Source organism: Morone saxatilis, unplaced genomic scaffold (genome assembly GCF_004916995.1).
Source record: "Morone saxatilis isolate NCDOM2014 unplaced genomic scaffold, NCSU_SB_2.0 Contig9, whole genome shotgun sequence".
NCBI classification, from domain to species: domain Eukaryota; kingdom Metazoa; phylum Chordata; class Actinopteri; family Moronidae; genus Morone; species Morone saxatilis.
The window spans coordinates 17,497,942-17,520,786 of record NW_023340268.1 but is presented as its reverse complement, the minus strand read 5'-3'; the positions used below and the strand labels follow the sequence as shown (position 1 = coordinate 17,520,786).

General features: G+C 42.4%; 1 protein-coding gene across 1 annotated transcript; it reads left to right on the top strand.

The window, feature by feature from the left end:
- Positions 1-524: 524 nt before the first annotated feature.
- On the top strand, positions 525-14,209 carry ube2ql1 (ubiquitin-conjugating enzyme E2Q family-like 1). Its single transcript, XM_035681344.1, has 3 exons — positions 525-770; positions 1,417-2,344; positions 10,620-14,209. The coding sequence occupies exons 2-3, from the start codon at positions 1,637-1,639 to the stop codon at positions 10,749-10,751; spliced, it is 840 nt and encodes a 279-aa protein (XP_035537237.1). The 5' UTR covers positions 525-770; positions 1,417-1,636; the 3' UTR covers positions 10,752-14,209.
- Positions 14,210-22,845: the final 8,636 nt, after the last annotated feature.

Here is a 22,845-nt window from a genome sequence, read left to right as displayed (position 1 = left end):
CACAGGCCAAGGATAATGTCCCTAAATCTAAATATTTAGGAACTACAACAACTGTTTATGTGTGTAATAGAGTTTTGCAACAGTTTATGGCATAAATAGATGTTTTCGAAATAATGACACTGTAGCTTCATCAGGCTATTATTGTCCAAGTAGTGTGGTGGAACTGCTCTTACTGTTGTAACTCATTTAGTTTAATTTTTCAATTCACTCTTGGGGATGTTTCCCCTTGTCAGGAATGATATTGTATTGTGTTGCTTGATGTCAATTTTCATCATACAGAAAATAGTTATTAAATTGTGGACTAGGGTCGTTTATTGGAAAAGGCAATATCTTAGCTGATTTGTTATCATCCTTATTAATTACTATTGTAGGTGCCAACTGGACAATGTCAATGCTGTAATTTCTCCATAAATGTAGCTATTTTGGCTCTTTGGCTTGCCTCGAGTGTAACCTAACTCCGGGGGCTTTTATTTTGAAAAGCTTCCGCCGCTGAGGCTCACCGGTGAGAAGAGACTGGCTGAGGAGGATTACCGGGGGCTGCTTCGTCCTCGGCTGCATTAAAGCTGGAGCTGCCGCCGCTGCACACACATCGAAGGCTCTCCTCCTCCTCCTCCTCCTCCTCCTCCTCCTCGCCGCAGCTCCCGCAGACGGCCGGGCTCCTGGATGGTGGAACCGTTTCGTCTCTTTACACACAGCGGGATCGGGATCGGTGTCCGGTCTACACAACGGGACATAAAACGGACGTACTCACGTAGTTTCAGCTGTCCACGGTAAGCACCGGGCTGCCGCTGTCGGATTGCTGGTCTAATACTGGGTCTGTGTGGGCGGGAGAGGACACATAAAGGACCAATGATATTCTCATGATGAGGACTGTGTATGTTGTGGACGCATAGGGGTCTTATAGCGAGTACACCTGGCTTTATGGTATTTTAATCCTCTATAATGATATATTCTATAGTGTTTGGCAGTAGCTTATTGTGTATATATCATTATAGACAGTTTATATTGATCTCAGTACTATTTATATCCTAATTGAATCTGCTATAGCCCATGTTTCTACACTGTTCCTATACATTTCCTATAGTAGTCTAGTGTGTTATAACAACCCTGGGATGCGTTAAGGTGTCTTTTCCTCCCATAATCTTCCTTCCGGTGTAGCCAATGGTTCCTGCTATGATCCTGCACTATAAACATGGTGTTATGTATCCTTGAGTAAAATGTATTACAGGATCACCTCAGTGCTTCTGCGTAACGCATCGTCCTATCATGGAACAACTGCAGTCACAGTCATCACGTCGGTCCACTTGTGGGAAGGGAAAATGACTGGATTCCATTGATCTGTTTTGACATCGCTGTTTTGGTGATAATAATCATTTCAACTGGCATTTATTTGTTGTTTTCCTGTTTTCACTCCAGTCGAGCCGTGTCGAGATGCTGCACTGAGGAGAAAACAGCAGAGGCTCCCCCGGTTGTGTTCATCCTGAGGCTGCAGAGAACGGAGGGGGGATTGCGGTACAGCAAGGTTAATACTCAGCACCGGTGAAAGGTCTTCTCTGTGAGCGGGGACCGACTCGAAAGGGTGATTCTTGCCCCTGTGCGGGGGGATCGGCGGAGAAATAGAGATCTCTAAAAAATTATGGCCACCCTACTGCGGAAGATCGGTCTAATCCGCCTGCACGACCGAGACACCGAGGACCCAAAGCACCATCAGGGCTCGTTAAAGGGGACCAAAGGGAACCAGAAAAATAACACCAACAAACACTGTCAGACCGCCAACGAAACCAACATCCTGAGCACCCCGGAGATTAAGGCGAGGAAGCTGGACCAGCTCGGCAAGGACAAGCCGTCCGGCAAGGATAAGCAGGGCAAGGATGCGAAGGAAAAGCAGCAGACGGGGGGAGGCGGCGGGAGTAAAGCGACCAGTGCCTCCTCGATACCACCGCTGGCGCCTCACCGGCAACACTGCACCCAGGTCCGGACGCGGAGGCTGATGAAGGAGCTACAGGAGATCAGGAGGTTAGGGGACAACTTCATCACGGTGGAGCTGGTGGAGGACAACCTGTATGACTGGAACGTCAAGCTGCACCAGGTGGACAAGGACTCGGCGCTGTGGCAGGACATGAAGGAGACCAGCACCGAGTTCATACTGCTCAACGTCACCTTTCCCGACAATTTCCCCTTCTCGCCGCCGTTCATGCGGGTCCTGACGCCCCGGTTGGAGAACGGCTACGTGCTGGACGGCGGGGCCATATGCATGGAGCTGTTGACCCCCCGCGGATGGTCCAGCGCCTACACGGTGGAGGCTGTCATGAGGCAGTTTGCGGCCAGCCTCGTAAAAGGACAGGTGAGGGGAGAACGGGCCGGTGGGTGAGGGTTCTTGCATGGTGTCTCATCAACCATACGGGCATGTTGATCATCTTTCGTGCGTTTATTTTCGGCACTGGATATGAGCAATTCAGCGCCGTGCGTAATTAACGCGTGTCCACCATGGCGAGGCTTTTAGTCTAACATGGATATTTAAATCACTGTTTCGTGTAACACAATTGGAAAATATGAACGTGTTGTTTTGGTAATTTCATCTATTTCCAGTTAAAATCAACGTATAATTATGACTTTCTTGAATTAAAGGTCATTTTTGGACACTAGTGGTATGATCTCTCGAGACAAGATGTTTATAGGAACATTCATATGTGTAGTAGTATGAAATAGACCCCAGTGGGAGATTTCTTTTTCAAGAATAATATAATTTTATATAAGATCAAATCATTTAATCAAAGGGATGTTTTTGCTGCTTCTAGCCTCTTTATAGCATTTTCCATGCTCAGAGTGAGCTATAGGTGTCAGGCCTTCTTGTCTCCTCACCCCCCACCCCCTCATCCCTGCTGTGAGCAAAACCACGATTGTGAATATTAATAATCTTTATGTGACTTTACGGCGGCCATTTCATGCAGTGCAACCCTCAGTATCTCCTTGATGCCAGCTCTTCTCTGCAGTCTGGGTTTGCTTTCCCTTTTTTTATTACCTCCATAAATCAGCATCCTTTGACAACAAAGACCCACTGCCATGCAATGGAAAAGTCCTCATTGCTGCTCTAATGCAGTCTCACTACATCTGTACTATCAGATTATTATAAAGGAGGAATAAGACAATTATTAAACACATGCGCTGATGGATTGAAAGACAGATGACTAAATAGAGCCACCAGGTTGCCTACCTACCAGCAGTCCTCAGTGACTTACACTGACTGGATTATGTAATCCTGTCAAATCTGTTTTTTACATCCTCATTGTACTGCAGCAGCAGCAGCTCTGCAATTCCGATGGAAATGGCTGCATCTCCAAATTCACTCCAGGCTATAATCGTTTAAACTCTGAATAGATTTTCTTTTTTCCACTAATAAGAATCAGAGTTTTTTGTTGTCACATGGTCACTTTTGTGTCATTTTCCAGTCATTTCATCTGCAGAGTCTGCTGCTCACTCCTCAGCGACCCTCTGTCTTTTGACGTCAGCAGTATGACAGCGCTGTGACAGGAGACCTTATGTAAACTGTCACCGGATTCTCCTGCCCAGCCCCCAACCCTTGGTGCTTTTTTTATCTTTGATGATATAACTGAACGTTATTTCCGAGTCATCTGTGGTCATTAAGCATCTGTTACCAAGTGAGGTCATGCAAAAACTGTACCCACAGCAGAGAAAGAGGAAGAGTGTGTGTGTGTGTGTGGGTGAGTATGTGAGTGTGTGTGTGTGTGTGTGTGTGTGTGTGTGTGTGTTCATCTTGATTTGCTGCTTGAGGAGATGAGCTAGCAGCTCTGCAGTGCTCCCTAATTATGGTGCAGTGTCTTCCTTCTCCAGTTTGCTAATGGAAACAATATTGATTAATTATTCCTGTGTGTGTGCATCTCTTTATCTCTTTGTTTGCCTCTTTTATGGATATGTGCCTACACAGGCGCTTGCATGTGTTTCATGTCCTAATTTTCTGGGAGATGTACTCGTCTCTCATGCATTGCCACAATTAGAGCTACACAGAGTTATATATACACCTAAATACACTGAATATATTTACTCGCCCTTGGGCAGCGGTTCACTGTAACAACAGTGGTGTGGCTCGTTTAGAAGTTGATTCCCTATTTTTAGTGTGAGAGGATACATGCAGTGACAAAGTGCTGAGGTGAAAGTCAATAGAGCTACACGTGTCCTCACCTGCAGATGTGAGAAAACACACACACACACATACACTCACATGAGGTAAGGTGATAATTTAAAATCAATGAACAGATCAGCAGCATGGCCGTCAGATACCTAACTTCCAATTTTAAGGATTACTGTCACAGTGTAATGTAGCTTGTATAACTGTGAGTTTTCATCCCATAGTGCTGTGCAGTTGTCTAGTGTGAGGAAACTCAGTGTCATGTTCGATATAAGTGCCTTTGTAGTGTGAGCCAGTTTGGTATCGTTGCGTGTGCAGCAGTGTGTAGAAAGTTCACTTTAAATTTATAGTCCATGTACTACTGGCTATAACATGTTCTTCTCTTCTTCTCAGTTTGCCCTGTAGGCACGTCTTACTAGACTTCTTTGCAAACATTTCTTCACTAATCATTTCTGTAAAAAATCTGAAGAATCCCACACGGTGTCAATCACTTGAACTCAACGTCTCAGTTTTCAGACCTTCATCACGTAAAATTCAGCTTTGTTGTAATTGTTGGCTGTTCTTTATTCATTTGAAAATACAAACTTGTTAAATGTAGCTTGAAATGACTCGCTAAAAATGACACCCAAAGTAAATAGATGTGTGTGTTGCAAGGTGACAACAATTTTGATGATTGACTCAAACTTATAAGTAATTTATTAACCAACTGCAATCACACTGTCTAATTTGCTGCTTTTATCAATTTCACATGATTGAAAATGGAATATCTTTGGGTTTTGGACTGAAATTCAGACAAAAAAAATGATGTCTTCTTGGGCTCTATACACTAAACTCATTATATGTATAGTATATACTGAATAATCAATTGATTATAAAAAAATGCAATTGATGCCTCTTAAATGCTCACTTCTCTTTAAAACTTCCAGTTCGTAATGCAGACTTTCTGTTAAAAATATGTAGACTCCAAGCCCAAGTTGTGATATCCCCTGATGACATCATCAGAGTTATTTTTTTCAGCTTTGGAAAGTTCTGATCTTAAGGTGTGAAAGTGGTGGGGTTGCCCCTTTAAAGTTTCCTGTTTTCTGTGGTAGACTTGTTCCTTGACGTTCATGTTTATACTTATACAATGATGAATGGCAGCAAAGTGCTCTGCTGAGCGTGGGCAGATAAGGGAACCTGGACCAACGGCACTAAAAAAAACAAAATTGATATGATCCTTCAGTGACCCCGCCATGAGTCCCATGGGGCTCTCCTTAATTATCTGATGAGGATGATGATGACATTGATCCCTGTTTGTTTATCCCATCCCCTTTAAGCACATGTCTGCGTTATGCAATCTTCCCCCCTCCCCCTCATCCCCTAGAGCTGCTTCCCAACATGCACTGGGGCCTTCCATGGTCTGCCCATTGACTGATCTCCATTCACACGATTACCCAGCAGCCACTTTACACGAGTGTGTACCTCTCAATGAGCAGGCGCTTTAGCTGAAATAGATAAACACTGACATGGCACTGTATGGGCCCGGGGCGCTCACTCAGCTGAACTGAAATACACACACACACACACACACACGCACTCTTTTGTTTGCCCATTCTTTCTCTCACGAGCAGATATTTTTACTTCCTCTCTCCGGCCTTCTTTGGATGCATCATACTGAGCCATTCTTGTAAATGACTGCAAACACAATGGCGCAAATGAATGCTCAATTTCACCTTTTCATACTGAGGTCATAGACTTTTGTGCAGGCTTGTGCATCGATACACACATTCACAAGCATATTTTCACACACTCTCTTCCTCTGATAAAAGTATTTCTGTTTCTTTTTCTGCCTCTCTTTCAAACACACATATAACCACTCTTCTCAGCGTAGTCTTACGCAAACAGTCCATCTAATTTGTCCACACACACACTTACCAATGCTCTCCTCATAAGGAGCAAACCAAAGAGAAATTGCCAGCGATTGTGCATAAAAACAACTACAAGATGTGTTCGGCTGAGGGTACATCTCACCCTACCATTGATTACCATGGTAATCACTCCTCCTTAACAATGATAACAATGGAAAATTGCTATAATGATATCCTTCCAAAGCAGCGGCCGCCATTTTGAGGTGGTGACAGCAAACATATGGCGCGATGTGAAGATAAGCATGGTTATGAGGCTGCTATGAGAAGAGAACAACATATCCCGGCTTTTCACCGACGCTCTCTGACAGTAGCCAACCAGTGCATTATCTTTGTTTGTCAACCGAGGTAATCTGTATTAGAGACCTCTGGCTGCACAGAGAAGAAGAGCAGGTTTCAGGCAGCACTGCTTAGGTGACACGCAGTTGGTTTGTTTTCCGTTTTAAAGGCTGCGTGGATCAGTTGTTTGATAAAAGAGGAGGTTGTCTTTTAATGTGGCTTAGTAAAATAGAGGAATTGAAAGTCCCCAAGGAATTCTGCGTGTAATATCTATCTGAATGAGTCACTCATTGAGTCATGCAATAAGTTTCTGAAAACAAGTGAAAAACCCTGCCAATGAACTGAAAGTTTTCTGGTTTCCAGCACAAATCGACTCCCAGAGTCAAGTCATTGTCTTCTTGCTTGTGGTGAGATCAGCCGTGTAGTGCCTTGTTTCAATTGTGTTTCATGCGTCAAACCCAATATGAGATTAAATGACTTGTCATGGTGGACATTTGGGGCAGGGATTGGTTTCAGTATTGATTAAAATCGAAAGTCTGTATAATTGGACAAGCTTCTCAAAATGTGTGTGCGCTTGAGAGAGACAGGGAGACAAATTGAGAGAGAGTGCGAGTGCTGCTAAGCCCTGCAGTGAAATGAGGCCAGTGTTGCTACAGGAATGGAAACTGTAACCCTAATCTCCAGATCATTCAATGTTATCACCTCATCTCCCTTTAATCCCCTGCATCACTTTTGACCCAAAATAGCCGAGCAAGTACGCAATAGGACACACTGATCATCATCCATCAGATGTCATGGGAGCAGAGAAGTTGGACTGTGTTTGATGCAGTTCAAAGCTGGAGCTGGAAACCATCCAATTTTTGTTAAAAGAACTGACTACTTTAAAAAGTATAGCACTAATTATTTCCCTAAGCTTATGCAGATAAACATTTATCTTGTTTAATCTCTCTAGTCCTCGTCTAGATCTTGTATTTGGGTTCTTCTTTCCTGGAGTTGGGACAAAAGTAGTGAAGTATAATGTGCGCTGTTGTCTTTTGGACCCATGAGTGAGGACATGATACCCCTCTGTTCTTATTGTGCTTTTTACTTTAACATAACTTAACACCCAATGGCCAGAAGAACTACACACTCAAGTTTCATGAAAAGTAAAACATCACTGTGGTGTACTACTGTACATAAGGCTCACATGTACACGTGTTGCTAAGGCATGAATGTCAAAGTACTGTTACATGTAAATCCCAGTCCCAGTTATACAATAACTACTGTTAACCAGAGGGAAACAAAAAAGAAAAAAAGGAAAGAAAAAACTGAAAAAGGTTCTTACCAAAAGTCCCACAAGAAGTCCCACAAAAAGTCCCACAAAAGTCCCACAAAAGTCCCACAAAAGTCCCACAAATCAAAAGGTCTGCTGTGCGACCTTTTGATTTGTCACAGCAGAAAAAACACAAACAGTAATGAGGCTCTATTGGCAGAAATGGAACATAATATTCATAGGTATGTTTTCATTGGGTATAATCACCTGAATATAGGAATTGTTATGTACAGACACCCAGGTTGCTTTAGATACACATTTAGAACAGGAGGGTGAGGCGAGGGGTATTCAGTTGGTTGCAGTCTGCACCACCCGATGCCACTAAATCCTACAAAGTGGTTCACCCAACCAACAGAAAATTCTTCTTTGTTATTAGCGGTATCTAGCCATGCAGATACTTTTGGTTGTGGTTGTCCAGGTCTTTAGCTATCCATCTCTTGGCCTTTTTATAGATTAAACAAACAAGATATAAGTTAGTTAGTTATTGAGCTTTAGAGGTGCTTGTAGGCAGATTTTTTTTTTTACCTTTAGACAGAGCCAGGCTAACTGTTTCCCCTGTTTCCAGTCCTTGTCCTAAGCTTAACGCACAGACAGAAACAAGAGTATTATCCATCCTCAGGTCTAACTCTTGGCAAGAACTGTTCCTTTAAGATGGAAAATGAAACATTGATCATTATTGCCTGGTGTCTCAAACATTGTTTCGATACATAACAATGGCTAACCCCTGGCTCAGTTTATCTGATGTTCTCCTCTTGAAAAACTGGAGGAGCATATAGCTGCAAGACTAAGGTGCAGACCATGGAAGTCTAACAATATGAGGATATTTATCTGCACTGCAGCATGCAGAGCTCCCAACCTCAAAGAATTTCATTAGTATTGGTTTCAGTGGAGTGGCCTCAGTGCCATGTTCTCCCTGCCAAGAACCGTTCTGGGTAGATGGAAGTGGTGCAGTGTTACAGAGCGTGTACAAACAAATACAGTAAAGTACCTGACATATTACACAGCAGCAGGCTGATGTCCGGTGAGTCAACTACAACAGAAACTTCAGTACAGCTGCAGTATTAGCAGTGGACAGAGATTTACTGTGCTGTCCCACCTCTTTGTCACGACCTTGTCACGATTTGTGATGTTTTGGAGGTGATTTATATGAACTGATGCTCTTCAAATATGAATCACAGCTTTGTCATGGCTGTGTATCTGACTGTTCAATGTAAAAGACAGTTGTTGCTTTTTCTATTCACGTTCCCACGCACTCTTCTTCAGGGAAGACTTAGCAACAACAACCGAATGTGCAGCTTTATCATCGCAGGCGACACCCACACCACATTTCTCCATTTAAAAATTGCCCACACATATTATTAGCCCCAGTGTATGAAGGAGGGATGGCTTCAGCAAGGTGGGGCCAGGGTAAAATTGTCTCCATCAGATGTCACAGTGCCCTGAGTGAGATGTTTTTCACACTGAGCACAGGAGGGTTAGGTACTGTCACATTTACATCATCTAGTGCAGTAGTTGCTTCTGGTTTTCACTTAGCTCCCCATTGCCCAGTGTGGTGGAGGGTATATTTTCACTCCTGATTGAACCTGACGTCTTAAAAGCCCTTTTCTTGCCTTTAAACATTGATCTAATGTTGGTCAACCTGCATTCGGACCACTTGTCCTGTCAACATCTCCCCCGTGGCAGTGCATTCACAATCGAGTTCATCCATGTGCATGTGTGGGCTGTGTCTCTGTCTTTATATATTTTGCCTGGAAAGACTTGAAACTATTTTTCCAGATTGAGCTTGACAAGACCACTGACCACCATGAACAAGAGAACCATCTTCCTTTTGATCTGACACACATCCAGATCAAGCAAATAACGTTTTGGCATGTGCAAACACAACCAATCTCCATTACTTTTATAGTTATGGCAAAACAAAAATACATTAATCCTTGCTTATGATCATGGCCAACATCTAATCAATTGTTCTTTGGCTCAGGACCTGTTTGTCTATCCAATTTTGTGAAAAGGAATTCATAATTTGGAGGTTCCCTTCTGACACACAGCCAGACAAACAAATATTTTTGTTATATTTTAAAATAGCTTCTTTGGCAGACATTGTACTTAAATGCAGGGCTGTAGCCAGGTGTTTGCAAATATTCCAGCACAACAACACCTTTCCAACAACATCTTCGACTAGAAACAAAAACAAAAACATTTTTTTCCATTTTATATTTATATACCTGCTCAGTTCTGTCTTCTATCTACTTACATGGTGATCTAAATGCTATTTTAAACCATTCTCCCCGCAAGCCAAGAATATAATTTTGTTAGTGATACCATATCCTGTTTATGTTTAGCTTAGAAGAGTCACTTTTTAAAATACTGACTCTAAATAATATTAGAATCAGACCTTTAAAGGAATAGTTTGCCACTTTCTGGCGGAGAGTCAGATGAGAAGATGGATACTACTGTCTAATCTGTGTGCTAAAATATGAGGCTACAGCCAGCAGGCGGTTAGCTTAGCTTAGCATAAAGATTGGAAACAGGTGGAAACAGCTGTCGGGCTGTCTAAAGATAACAACCTAGAACCTTTAAAGCTCACTGAAGATAAAAACTGAAGTGTACTAACGAAACATACAAACCGTGGTATAAATCGTCATTTAACTGTCCGCCAGAAAGCAAATGGGTTTCCCAAACGTTGAACCTTTGCTTTAAAAACTCCAAATCCCCAGAGCCAATATGAAACACATGAGGTTGATGTCTCTAATGTGAGCTAATGCCTCTGTCATAGCGCCGCATATACAACTGAGATAAGATGACGGAACATTGATGTCTTTTTCAAACATATGCATGAAATTAAGGAATGAGTCAGTTTGTTATTGTCCCATTAGGGGACAGTTTGATGGACTGTTTTGTATCTTTCCAAACAATCCTAACCTCATCTCCCTCTCACCCCCTTCCTGTCTCTCTGTATCTCTGCCTTTCCTTACAGGGGCGTATATGTAGGAAATCAGGGAAGTCCAAGAAAGCTTTCAGCCGTAAGGAAGCCGAGGCCACCTTCAAGTCCCTGGTGAAGACCCACGAGAAGTACGGCTGGGTGTCCCCGCCCGTGTCCGACGGCTGAGCGCCCCGCCACCGACCCTCAGACCCCCGCGCTAGCCGGACAAAACCCCAGCTAGCCCCGACACGCAAAACGACACACCACGCTAACTCAACAATCTCTCACCTTTCACCTTTTGCTGTTTCACTCAAGAGTTTCTTTTTTCGGTTTTGTGTGTCTGTGTTATTATTTTTTTTACCTTTTTTTTTGTGCTCATCTCCACCAAAACTCTCTGAGAGCAGACTCGCCACCATCATCGCCACTCCTCCAACAAGAAGCAACTTTCGTTCCCCTCCTTCTCACCCAGGGAGGTTCTTTCCCCCATTCTGGAAAGACCTGAGAGGGAGGTGTGTGTGTGTGTGTGTTTGTGTGTGTGTGTGTGGGTGTGTTGTGTGTGTGTATGTTTGTCACTCCATCGGACATCACCTGGGAGTGTGTGCGCGTGCATCGGAGTGTGCGTTACTGTCGGTGGATTTCCTTTTTTGCTTTGTTTTTCCTGAACGCACACCCATGCACGTGCAGTCGGATAAATCGGACAGTGTGGACTTTTCCACCCATGTGAAAGACTACTGAATGAAGGAGACTCATCCCCCTCTCCTGTCCTCGCCATTCCCCTCCTCTCTTTCTCCACCCCTCGCTCCCCTCTTCTCTACAGCACTGAACTTGCGTCACTTCCCACTGTCTCTCTCTGTAGCTGTCGGGTCATTTACATATAAATGAAGCTGTTAATGTTTAATAGACGGGCAGCACACTGGCGTTTAATACTCACTCATTCACTCCTTCATTTCCCCCTTTTCTTTTTCGACTGTGCCGTTGCTCACAGTTCAATGCAACATGAAGATTGTAATTTACATGGAGCTGTGCTCTCTCTCTCTCTTTTCTCTTTCTGTCTCTTTCTTTAGCTTGCTCGTTCACTTTGTTTCTCTTTCTTTCTCTCCGTCTCTTGTGGCTAAATTTAGAGCTCACTTTTGCATAGATGGATATTGATTTCTAATGGAGAAATAAAAAGTCACATGTTGCTTTATGCAGAGACTATGTACGATAAATAGAATGACAGTCAGTCACCTCTCTTTCTTTCTCTCTTTACTCTCATGTTATCGTGTGTGTGTGCGCGTGTGCGCGTGTAGGAGAGGAAGAAGACTGTAATTCCCATGATTTAGATACCAGATGGTACAGCTGAAGGCCAGGCCTCAGTGTGTGTGTGAGCAAGGGAGACAACCCTTTAAACAGAGAAGAATATGATTTACTGTGAATGACACTAAGGCCTAAAGGGAGTGCTGTTTTTATGGGTTTTTTTTTGTTAAATTACTCGTCTTGTTCCACTTTCTGTGTCAGCTCCTGATTATTACTACTGTAAACACGTGAGTGGTTGTGACTGAATATCTTCGTGCACATAGCCTCGTCTGTCTCTTCTCCGATCCACGTAAAGAACTTAAGGTCTGTAGAATATACGCTCCGGACGATTAGCTGCGCTCCAGACGCGCACACACACTCGAGCTCGCCCACACATCCCACACACCCACTCGTGCGTACACCTGTGGCCTTGGCGTCAGCGGTAACACGCGGGAATGGAGACAGACATGAAGGCTCGAGTGCCGCCATAGATGGAGAGGTGCTTTAAATGAGCGTACGCTTCAGAGCCCGCCTGATTGATGTCTGCTGAAAGAGAGGGAGAGGAAGAACAGAGGGAGAGGAGGGAATTGTGGGAGCTTTGATCACTACCGGCTGCTTCTGGAAATGTCAGGTGGCTTTTAAAATGGCCGAAGACAGATATTATTTGCTCTACCCGCTGTGATTACACACAGTTCCCGAGTTCCAACCTTTAAAAGGACTTTATAAATATCTAATATTAACTCTACGGCTGCAGCAACGTCGGTCTCAATCAACGGGCGCCTGCTAGCCACAGACTATCTGTCCGAGCAGTCCAGCGGGTTCCTCGTGTGTTTGTTTTGCTATCTGCCAGTTAAATGTCAGAGGGAAAGCTGCTAATTGGCCTGACATTTCAACAGAGCATCATTAGAGAAGAGCAGCTGAGAGCAGAAGGATGGAGGATGTCAAACCTCCCGCTCTGCGCTGACATTTTGTCACTTTCCACTCTTGCCCTGCTTTTTTTTCCTTTTTTAGGGGGGGTAGCAGAAAGTGGGTTAGGTGAGGAGAGACCAGGGGTATAGGAGCAGCTCAATGCCAGTCAGCTCTCAGCAGGCCCAGCCGTAATCCTGGAGCAGGATGTTTAAACCGCTGAGCCGAAGCCGAGCCGTGCTGCAAGCATGCCGCGTTTTGGATCAGTCTGCGCCACGTTTCAAAGCCCCCACCCCCCCACCTCCCTCTCGTGTTGGGTTTGTGGTCGACGACAAATGTCCGTCTGTGCGTGAGTGCATGTGTGAGCAAACATGTGTGTTACACTCCCATTATTTAAAAAAAAAAAGAAAGGAAAAAAATCATACCATCTGGTATGTGATCATGTACGAGAGCGTGTTAGTCCTCTTCGAATTTGGATAGTCAGTTCAGGGTCGATCGTATAGTGATCTCTCAGCTTGTCAGCGGAGAGAACTGTAAACTGAATTATTATTAAGACAAAATATCTCAAAAGCTGCGTGTTTGCTGGTTTCAAGAGAATAATTTTGTGATATAGTTTAGATTGGTAGTTTGCAGACACTAACTGGGTGAACTGATTATGTTGTATTATATCTGCATGTGATATGTGATTGGTAGCTAGCTACTGTATATCTTTTTTCAAGAAAAGTAAGAAAAAACATGGGGAAAAAACAAAAATGCAAATGCTTCTCTTTTCTTGTTCTTTTTTTCTTTTTTGGGTTCTGTATTGTATGTATATTTCTTTCTAAGCGTCCTACAAATGTCACATTGTGTTATATGAATGTCTGTGTTTTAATTTATTTGTGGTTTGCCAAAATGAAGATTTGAAGCATGTTGCAGGTATTGTCACAAGAAAATGAGAAGAAAAAAAAAAATCCTTACTAAGAATGATAGCCTACGTATTTGTGTGGTGGGGGAAGGTGTGTTTATTTGGGGGGATTTCAGGGAGTAAAGAAGGACAAAAGGTTGCAAAGCCTCAAGATTATAAAGGGAGTATTTCCTTCATTGGGAGTGCATCAAAGTGGAATCAAGAAAATTCCTACGCTCCCTTGAATACTCCCTAGTCCCCTCCATGATGTCACTACTGTCCCTTCCCCATTGGTCCTGCTATAGACAGTGATTTGGCTTATGGGTAATGCAGTCAACACAAAGATCTGGACTGAAAGTTCCCCAAGTCACAGATCTGGGATCAGTATGACCTCCCTATGCTTCAAATCATACTCGTAAAGGGAATGTGCACATCTGACCTGCGATCAGTTACTCTGGGCAACTTCATCCCACTCCTGACTTGAGTGTTTGGTCGAGACCGAGGTCTTAAAAGTTCAAAAGGTGAAAGGTCGTTGCAAGACCAAACAGGAATGTGCAATAAAAGTTACAGCTTATTCAAACTCCGCTGATTGGACTGTGGTTTTGTTTCATATCTGCATTATGAGCTAATGTCTCACCTGGGAACTTCTCCTGCTGCTACACATGCGTTTTAATGACCCACTTCAGGCTGCTGTGTCCTCGGCATGGCCCCTGCATTGTCCTACTTTCATTTGCTGCAGTCAATAAGACATCTACCGTCCTCAGTAAGGACAGACTGTAATCATCCGACCTCTACTCTTAGGCTTTTATCAGACTGCCTCCAGCTTGATGGAAACACAGTGTTCCCTCTCTGTGTGTGGAGTGGTCGCCTTAATCTGACACAGGCGCCTGTAAGTAGATGTGTTAAAGAGAACGAGCGTGCTCAGAGAGTGAGGTTGGAACGTAACATTCAAGCAGTTTTGTGAACTTTAAATTAGGTGCACGGTACAGAAATTACAACTTTTTCACCAACTGGGATATGGAAACCCCATTAGAATAGACCTTTTTCACAGCAGCCATTTTGACATGAAATAGCCATAATAGTCATTTTAGTATCGTTGGTAACACCTATGTTTACCCTACTATTTCATGTCAAAATGGCTGCTGTGAAAAAGGCTGCTGTAAAACATTAAAAAGAATGACGAGCAGACCACTTTTGGAAGTGTAAAACTTCCAGACCTACTGTAATCTGTCAAATATAAATACCAATTAGGATTTTGCAGACTGACTTTGACCTATTGTACTTACCGTAGTCATGCTGCCACACATGTACTAGGCTTCGCAGCAGATTATATCTGGCATTTCTGGTTTGGTAACTTTTACTTTCACTTTCGGTGAATTGGTGTAGAAATTATGGTTAATTTGGCTAATTATTATCTCTTATTTACAACGTTTTTGCCACGTTGGACTCCATCCTGACAATGTCACGTAAATAAAGCTGGTGACTGAAATGTTCTTTGTTATGGCCAAAACTATGAAAAGAAACCCAGGTAACAGCATGAACAACAGATGATGTATCACGATAATTTATAGTGTATTATGTAAGCCGTGCAGAAAGCAGCAGCAGTATGTCATACAGCTAATCGTGTCTGTCAGTGAGTCACTTTTGGTAGTGCAGCCTTCAGTCTCATCTGTCTTAAAGGGCCTACACACTATAGCCCACCCACATAGGTGATTTCACTTGTTTTACCTAATTAGAGCTCTTCTCAGGACTATGTGGGTGTGAGCAGACTGTGCTTGATTGATATCTACCTCCTAGCTATGTTCGGGCCTGTATCATCTTTATTAGTACATGGTGACATCATGTGGCTCCACCCACCTCCAACCTGTGGCGAGGACTAATCAGGTCTCTGAAAACACCTGTGTGGGTGCGCAGGGCGATTAAAATCAAGTGATGTAAGACAACTTGATTTTCTTCTAGTAAAAATAATGTGATGTAGTCTGGCGTAATTAAAGATAACGTTACCGGATGAAGCAGATTGAATAAGCTGATGTTAATCGGAAGTACCTGGATCGTTCTCACCCCAGTGACAAATACTTTTTTTAGTATTAAAGTAGTAGTAGTAGTAGTAACACATGCACTTTTCCTGAGTTGGCAAGTCACAATGCAGTGAAAAGGGCCTACAAATTCCATAATAGGAGCTAATATGCTGCGCAGTGTATCCGTTTGATCACCACAGATGTAATTAATAACATTAATGATGACTGCTATCCATTTAGGTGCTCCAGATCCAGGACCCCAGTGTTTCGCTCGCTGACATGGCCCATAAATGAAATGGAGGCATTATTAATGTTATTAGTAACACCTGTGCTTTCTCTGCTACGACGAGTCAAAATGTCTGCTGTGAAAAAAGGTCTGTTATATCCAAGTAATCAACATACATGACCTGAACAGCGATTAAAGGAGTAGTTCAGTATTTTGGGTGTCTATTATGTTTGATACCACTCTCATGTCTGTGCAGTAAATATGGATCTACAGCCAGGATCTGGTTATCTTTGCTTAACACAGCAGGTGTTAGACAACACTTAAATCAGCTGAACCATGCAAAACTAAATCAACACGCATGCACTCACCATTACGCGCACACACACCGCTATCATCATTGCTGACATATCCCAATTAATTGATCCCCGAGCACTCTTGTTTTTGTCTAGTTGATATTTCCCCGCCGCTCATTAAGGCGAGAGAGACCGACCGAGCCGTGTATGGATCACAGAGAGAAAACAAGACATTGATGACACCATTCTGAACACTCTGTGGACACCGGGGCAAGCAGAGAAGCTTCATTTTACTGATTAGTTAACACATTAAGCATACAAAAAAGCCAGTTCTCCGTGTGTGTAGGTGTACGTGTTTTGCGAGCTCTCCTGCTGGAGTGGAAGCAACAGACAAAAACAGTCATTATTCAATTGTGAGACAGCAAGACCCAATCCCCTGAAGGTTACCTTGACAAAGAAAACATCCAAAACAACCTCGGCGAGGCTCAGACAAACAGGAGGGAGAGAGACGAGAGAGAGAAAGCTAAGAGGAAGGTGACCATGACTGTGTTTATGTATTCAGGTTATTCTAAAAAAAAAAAACGACAAGCCAACCCCGGGGGGAGGCTGTGTATGTGATTTGTAAAAGCAACACGCAGCGTGATGAAATAGCGCCACAACAATCTGAGAGATGCAAGCATATGGTGCCTGTTTTTACGGACTAAGCTTAGTTGGAATGAGATTTTAATAGGGGGGAGGAAGTGGTGATAAGCTGTTTTATATGGATGCTGTCGTACCTGGAGTATTGTTTTATTCAGGATTATGGATGAAGTGGATGTAAACCTCCTAAATGCAGTCTAGCCACGTTTGTGTCTGTGGTTTGCCTTCCTTTTCAGATGAATGATAAAGTCAGAGGATACATCACTGCAACTAGTAGCACAATGGGGTGTTAGATAAGGACAGCTATAAAATAAATGGCATAGCCTGTAGATTTCTACACAGAGGTGGCTATTTACACACCTTTTATTCAGTTATTAGTTGTGTTCATTATGATATAATCAGTTATTTATTTCATTTATTTATTCATTTATTGTAAAGGAACCGTTGGAATTTGGAATATATGATTATATTCGCTATATTCGAGTTTTAGCTGAAAAGACTGTACCTACTACAATATGCAAGCTACAGCCGGGAGACGGTTAGCTTAGCATGAAGACTGGGGAAAACTAGCTAGCTTGGCTCTGTCCAAAGGCAAGAAAACCCCCAAATACCAGCACCCTAAGCTCACCAATGAACACGTAATGTCTCATTTGTTTAATACATACAAAAATTGAAATAAAATAAGTTTTAAGCTAAGCGTCTCCAGATATGAAAGTAAGATAATGATGCTAAAATGTTGTGTAGTAGTAGCATGTTACACAGCACTATCTATCCAAAGTTAGCTAGTTCAAAATCGCTAGTTTTATCTAAATTAACAGTCAAAACCACAAATGGACTCAATTTACAATGATATAATGATGAAATGAATTAGAGAAACAAAACCAACAATCTGGAAAAATATGGCATATTTAGCAAATTACCTAAATAGTTAATTAGTCCTCATCAGAAAATCAGCAGTATCAGTTGTTGTTGTTTTTGAGACAACCTGTTGTTGTCATGCAAATAATGGATGTGACATTGTTACTGCACTGTTCTCATAGTGCCACTACCAACATTTAACGTTACCAAACCTTAACCATAGAGGTAGTAGATTAAGAATTTTTGTGGTAAAATGTGTTTTATTTGAACTCACTGACAAATCACCTTTTGGGTTTTATTTTTGTCTACTTATGAAGCCTAGTTGAGTTCACAGATATCAGTATTTTTTTCCATGAATTAACTTAATTTAATAACTGATTATTCAGTACTACTGGGAAACACAGTAGTGAAGCAGGCAGTGATGGGGAAACAAAAAGGGATATAACAAGACATTGAAATAAGGCCACACAGCCTGAAGAGCAGGGGGTTAGCTTCTCCTCTCCATCTGAATTATATTAGCTTCATTAGATGAAATGTGATTTGTGAGTCTCCCATTTCCTCTGTCTTAGTCTCACTGACACACGCAAGGAGATTTCCCAGAATGTTTCTGTATGAGATCAACCATGTCGAGAGCCAGCCAGAGGACACTCGCTGCTTGCACAACACACAAACGTAAACGCCATTAGACTGACACACACACAAACACACACATCGAACGCTCTCACACGCAGAAACACTTGTCGTTCAATTTGTGACACAGTTAATGTCAAGAGGATCAGTAGAAGGAGGAAAGGGCTGTAAAAGGGTCAGAGAAGAAAAACCAGAAGGGCCAGAAACCTCTGGGGAGAAACCATCAAAAAGCCTGTGTTGAATTATAGATCCTTCCTCCCGCCCCATACATAAGTCAATACGTGATGCATATAGCTGTCTTTCAAAATGCCTGAAATACTGGAGGTGCTTTTGCATCGATGACGTATGGATCGCATTCCCACAGGATGATGTACAATGATGCCTCTCCTCAAAAGCAGGACAAGAAATAATAGTATATATTGTGTGTATACGTGATGCCATAGCTACAGCGCAGATGAAGCTTTACTGTGCAGAGTGGGGGGACACTGGAGATGTGATTTCATTCTATACAGGCTGCATGCATTATGCATTCACGCCCAACACACTGGTGTCTCACTTGGAAAGATGGTGTTAAATAATGAATTTGTTTTCCCTGTTGATAAACAGATGTATAGATAAGATGAACTGTGTGTATGTGTGTGGGGAGATTTGCATATAGATGTGCATGTATGTGAATAACCGTGGCCATCAAAAATGTATTCTGCTCCATGAGCAAACATTTGCCAGATGTATTGAGCTGTGTGACCAATGGGAGCTGTTGGCAGCAGTCAAAATAAGTGGAGCTCTATCAGAGATAATTCAGCATAGATGCTGTCGTTTACTAAGCTAGGTGGCTAATTTTGGTGTACGTTATGCCTTTTGACGCTGATACTGATACATGGCAATTTTCTCCCATACAGAGTTCTGCACAGCATCTAGATGTCTGATTATAGTGTTTTCAGTGAAAGCAATGGGGGACATAAGTGACAACAGAAACATGAATGTTAAATAAATGTAAAGAGAATGAAATTGTGTATAATCTATCCCATTTTTGTATTCAGCATGAAAGAGTCCTAAAACCCAGAAATAAGTAAGTATTATCGGTTCCCTCAACTCAAATTAAATGGGTTTTTTTTAAGGGGCTTTTGGTAAGATGCCTGAAATAAGGTCTGTGGTCAACACAAGCTTAAGAAATGTATTGTTCTCCAATATAAAATATGTCAGTAAATACCCCAGTTTGAAGCTTCTACGTGTCTTAAAAAAGTTTGCAATGGAAAAATTCCACTGGATTTTTTTGTCGAAGGAACCAGAGTGATGCTAACTCTCAGGCTGGCCTACAAAATAAGTCATCCCTCCAACACTGCAGTGTTTGTAGTCCTCAGCAGATTTTCAGCATTTTTCAGGAAATCAGACTACTTTTCTTTGTGCACCATAAGATCTCTCACTGCAGCATGTGAATACAAAGTTGTCACTCTGCATTCAGGGTATGTAGTTTTCTTTAAAGAAAGAGCCACTGTGTCTCACTGTGACATGATTGTTATCAGGCTTGACCCATTGTCAAAGCATATTGTTTAATTTGAGAGGGTGTCCTCCCAGACAACACAGCCAGACACAAGTGCATGAGACAGCCAAGGTCAACGTCAGCCTAAATCTTTTTATGCAATAATGGCACGGTATCAAAATCACATTACCAGAGCTCTGAATATTGTTTTGAACTGACATCAAAAACATAGGATCGTATTCATCGATTTCAATTTTGGTGCACATACCATCTTATAAGAAATAGTATTTTCTTACCAGTGGGACTTTCTTACCAGTGGGACTTTTCCCTATGTGTTTTCCCCATTTGTCCAATTGACTTGATGATAAATACTTTCTCTTTTATCAAAGTCCAAGCTTAAAAACCCCATACTATTGGTACCTGTGAAATATGATTGTTTGGTGCATTAATGACTGAAAGGGTGGCAAAGATCCAGACCCAAAATGAGGGGTCAGCAGATTATTTATTGGGCAATAACATTTCTTTTTTCTGTGCCTCTCACAAAACTAAATTGCATATTCAAAGTTAATTATACATTGGATCAGGATGTGAATGCGACTATCTAGAGTCAATGTTTGGCAACAAAAATGCAATGATTACTATATTCAGGTGATTATACAATAATGAAAACATACCCATGAATATTATATTCCTTTTTTGCCAATAGATCCTCCTTAAATGTTATACACTGGACCTTTAAATAGTGACTTTTTGTTGAATAAATGAGGTCAGATATTGCTGCATTTCCTCCCACTTTGCGGCGTAAAGTTGGCGTCAATGATGACTTAACTGAAATTTACAGGAAAACAAAATTGATAAAACTGCCCATAATAGGAAACAATAGTAAAAGGTCACAACTTTGTACAAAGAGGAAGTGCTTTTCCCTCGTATAAATATTGTTGGTCCAAAAAAGTACACTGGCATTCAAGTGAAGTTTGTAAAATGGGTATTTCCAACTTGACAGCTTCACAAGAACTAAGAAATGATCTGCACTGAAAATCCCAAACTGTCCAGTGTAACAGCCAGATGTTGTACAGTCATACTATTTCTTACAGTATTTGTATTTTCGGGGACTTTACTGTACAATAACGCATATAATTCCATATAAATGCAATCCAAATAATAATTGGGTGTTCTTCCTTTTCACGTTATGACCCTGAATGATGAATAACTCCCACAACTGTAAGCATGGTAAAATCAGGACATGCGTAGTAGCGAGTACAAAGGGATGATAAATATAGATTCCTGGAGAAAGAACACACAGTAAAATCAGTCCTCTCTCCCTTCCTGTCTGTCTTTCTCTGTCACTCTCTGTTTGAGTGTGTGTGTGTGTGTGTGTGTGTGTGTGTGTGTGTGTGTGTGCGTGTTAAATACAGAGAGAGAGTGTAAAGCTCTGTACTCCTCTCTTTCAAACTGCAGTTAGTTCTTATGTAAGCTCTGGCACTGGGATGGAGGCTACCGCAAGCTTTGGCAGCTACTTCCCCTCTCTCTCGCTCCCTCTCGCTCTGTAGCATCTTTGCCATTCTTAGCAGACTGGGGCTCACTATAAATATTTTATATGGCACAGTGCATGTGGGAAAAATGTATTTTTAGCCCCTTTCAGTGCTTTCACTAGAAGCCAGCTCTCTGTGAAGCCAGACAGCTTTTTGGTGTGGATTAATTTGACTCCCCTCGTCTGTGTGCGTGTGTGTACACGCATGTGCGCTGGGGGTCGGCCTTGATTAATTTGATCAATTCTGTCTGCTGTGTGCTGGCAACAGTTACAGCATTGATCCTCAATGAGTTCCTTTAAGGTAGGATACGCTATGTAAGCTTTAAATTCAATAAAGTTCCAGCTTGAAGGACGTGCGTCTCAGCGCATGTGGGCTTTTACAGTGATACCTCTCTCCCAAAGGACAATTAGAAAAGATAGAGACCCTGCTAGAGCAAGACGGGGACTGCAAGGGAAAATCAAAGGATAGGAAGAGAGAAAAGCCTTTGCAGACGTCGCTAGTGAGGGATGGGATGTTAAAATGCAAAGCACACCCTTCCCCCGGCCACCAAGACATGCATGCATGAACATGAGCAGCAGACAGCGGTGGCACACTCACAGTCACAGCGCTGTGAACACCGGAGGATGTAGCCTTTTGCATCTGCTTAGACATAAGAGATAACAGAATGATTTAACGTTAAAGACACTCATTGGTAGTCCAGACATTAGACACATCCTTGTACCATTATACACATCACACATGCAATTTGTTTGTTTCTGTGTATGAACAGAGGAGGATCTGTTCAATCACACAACATCAACATGGATATTTTTAAATGTGGAAACATATAAAAAATATGATTATCTCCCTCTCTCTACACCTCATCTGTTGAGGTTGTATTTTGTAACAAGGCTGTGGGTACCTTGGTCGATTACACGCACACTCTGGTGCCCAGAGTCCCCTTAATCTAACCTTGAACGGCACATCGAGTTACTGAGCCGCCTTTCTTACTCATTTTATAAGCTCTCCGGTAAGACACTGAATATAAATCAGAGGCATTAAAAGCCATCATGTTGGCTGGATGTGTGCTGTATGTTTGAACTGCAGCAACTCCCGTCAAAAAGAAGCTTTTGCTGAGAAAAATGATTAGAAAGTGTATCGGAGCAACAAATGCTATGGCAACAACCTTGGTGGATGTTTTTTTTTTTTACAGGAGGATTTCACTGCATTTTCTCTCCTCCTGCCTCTCCTTGCCCTCCTTTCCTCGTCTTCTTCCTGACAGGAGGACAGCAGCCATCCTGACTGCTAATGAGGGACAGGGCTTTTGCTATTTGTGTGTGTGTGTGTGTGTGTGTGTGTCTTTGTTTGAGTGTGTGTATGCCTGTGTTGGGATTTTGGAAGAGTGTAAGGCCAGGAGCAGAAAGAGAAAGAGTGAAAAAGATAAAGGGAGATGTGCTCTCCAGCTCTCTTCTCTCGATCTGTTTCCTCTCTGTTACTAGGCAACACCTGCAGGCATGCACTAAATAAAGCCTTGTACCCACTATTCAACCCCACCCCCCCA

Bases quoted from the DNA above. Each gene is read 5' to 3' on its own strand.
- ube2ql1 (XM_035681344.1), top strand. From the start codon at position 1,637: ATGGCCACCCTACTGCGGAAGATCGGTCTAATCCGCCTGCACGACCGA. The intron at 2,345-10,619 runs GTGAGGGGAGAA...CTTTCCTTACAG, and splicing joins CCAGCCTCGTAAAAGGACAG to GGGCGTATATGTAGGAAATC.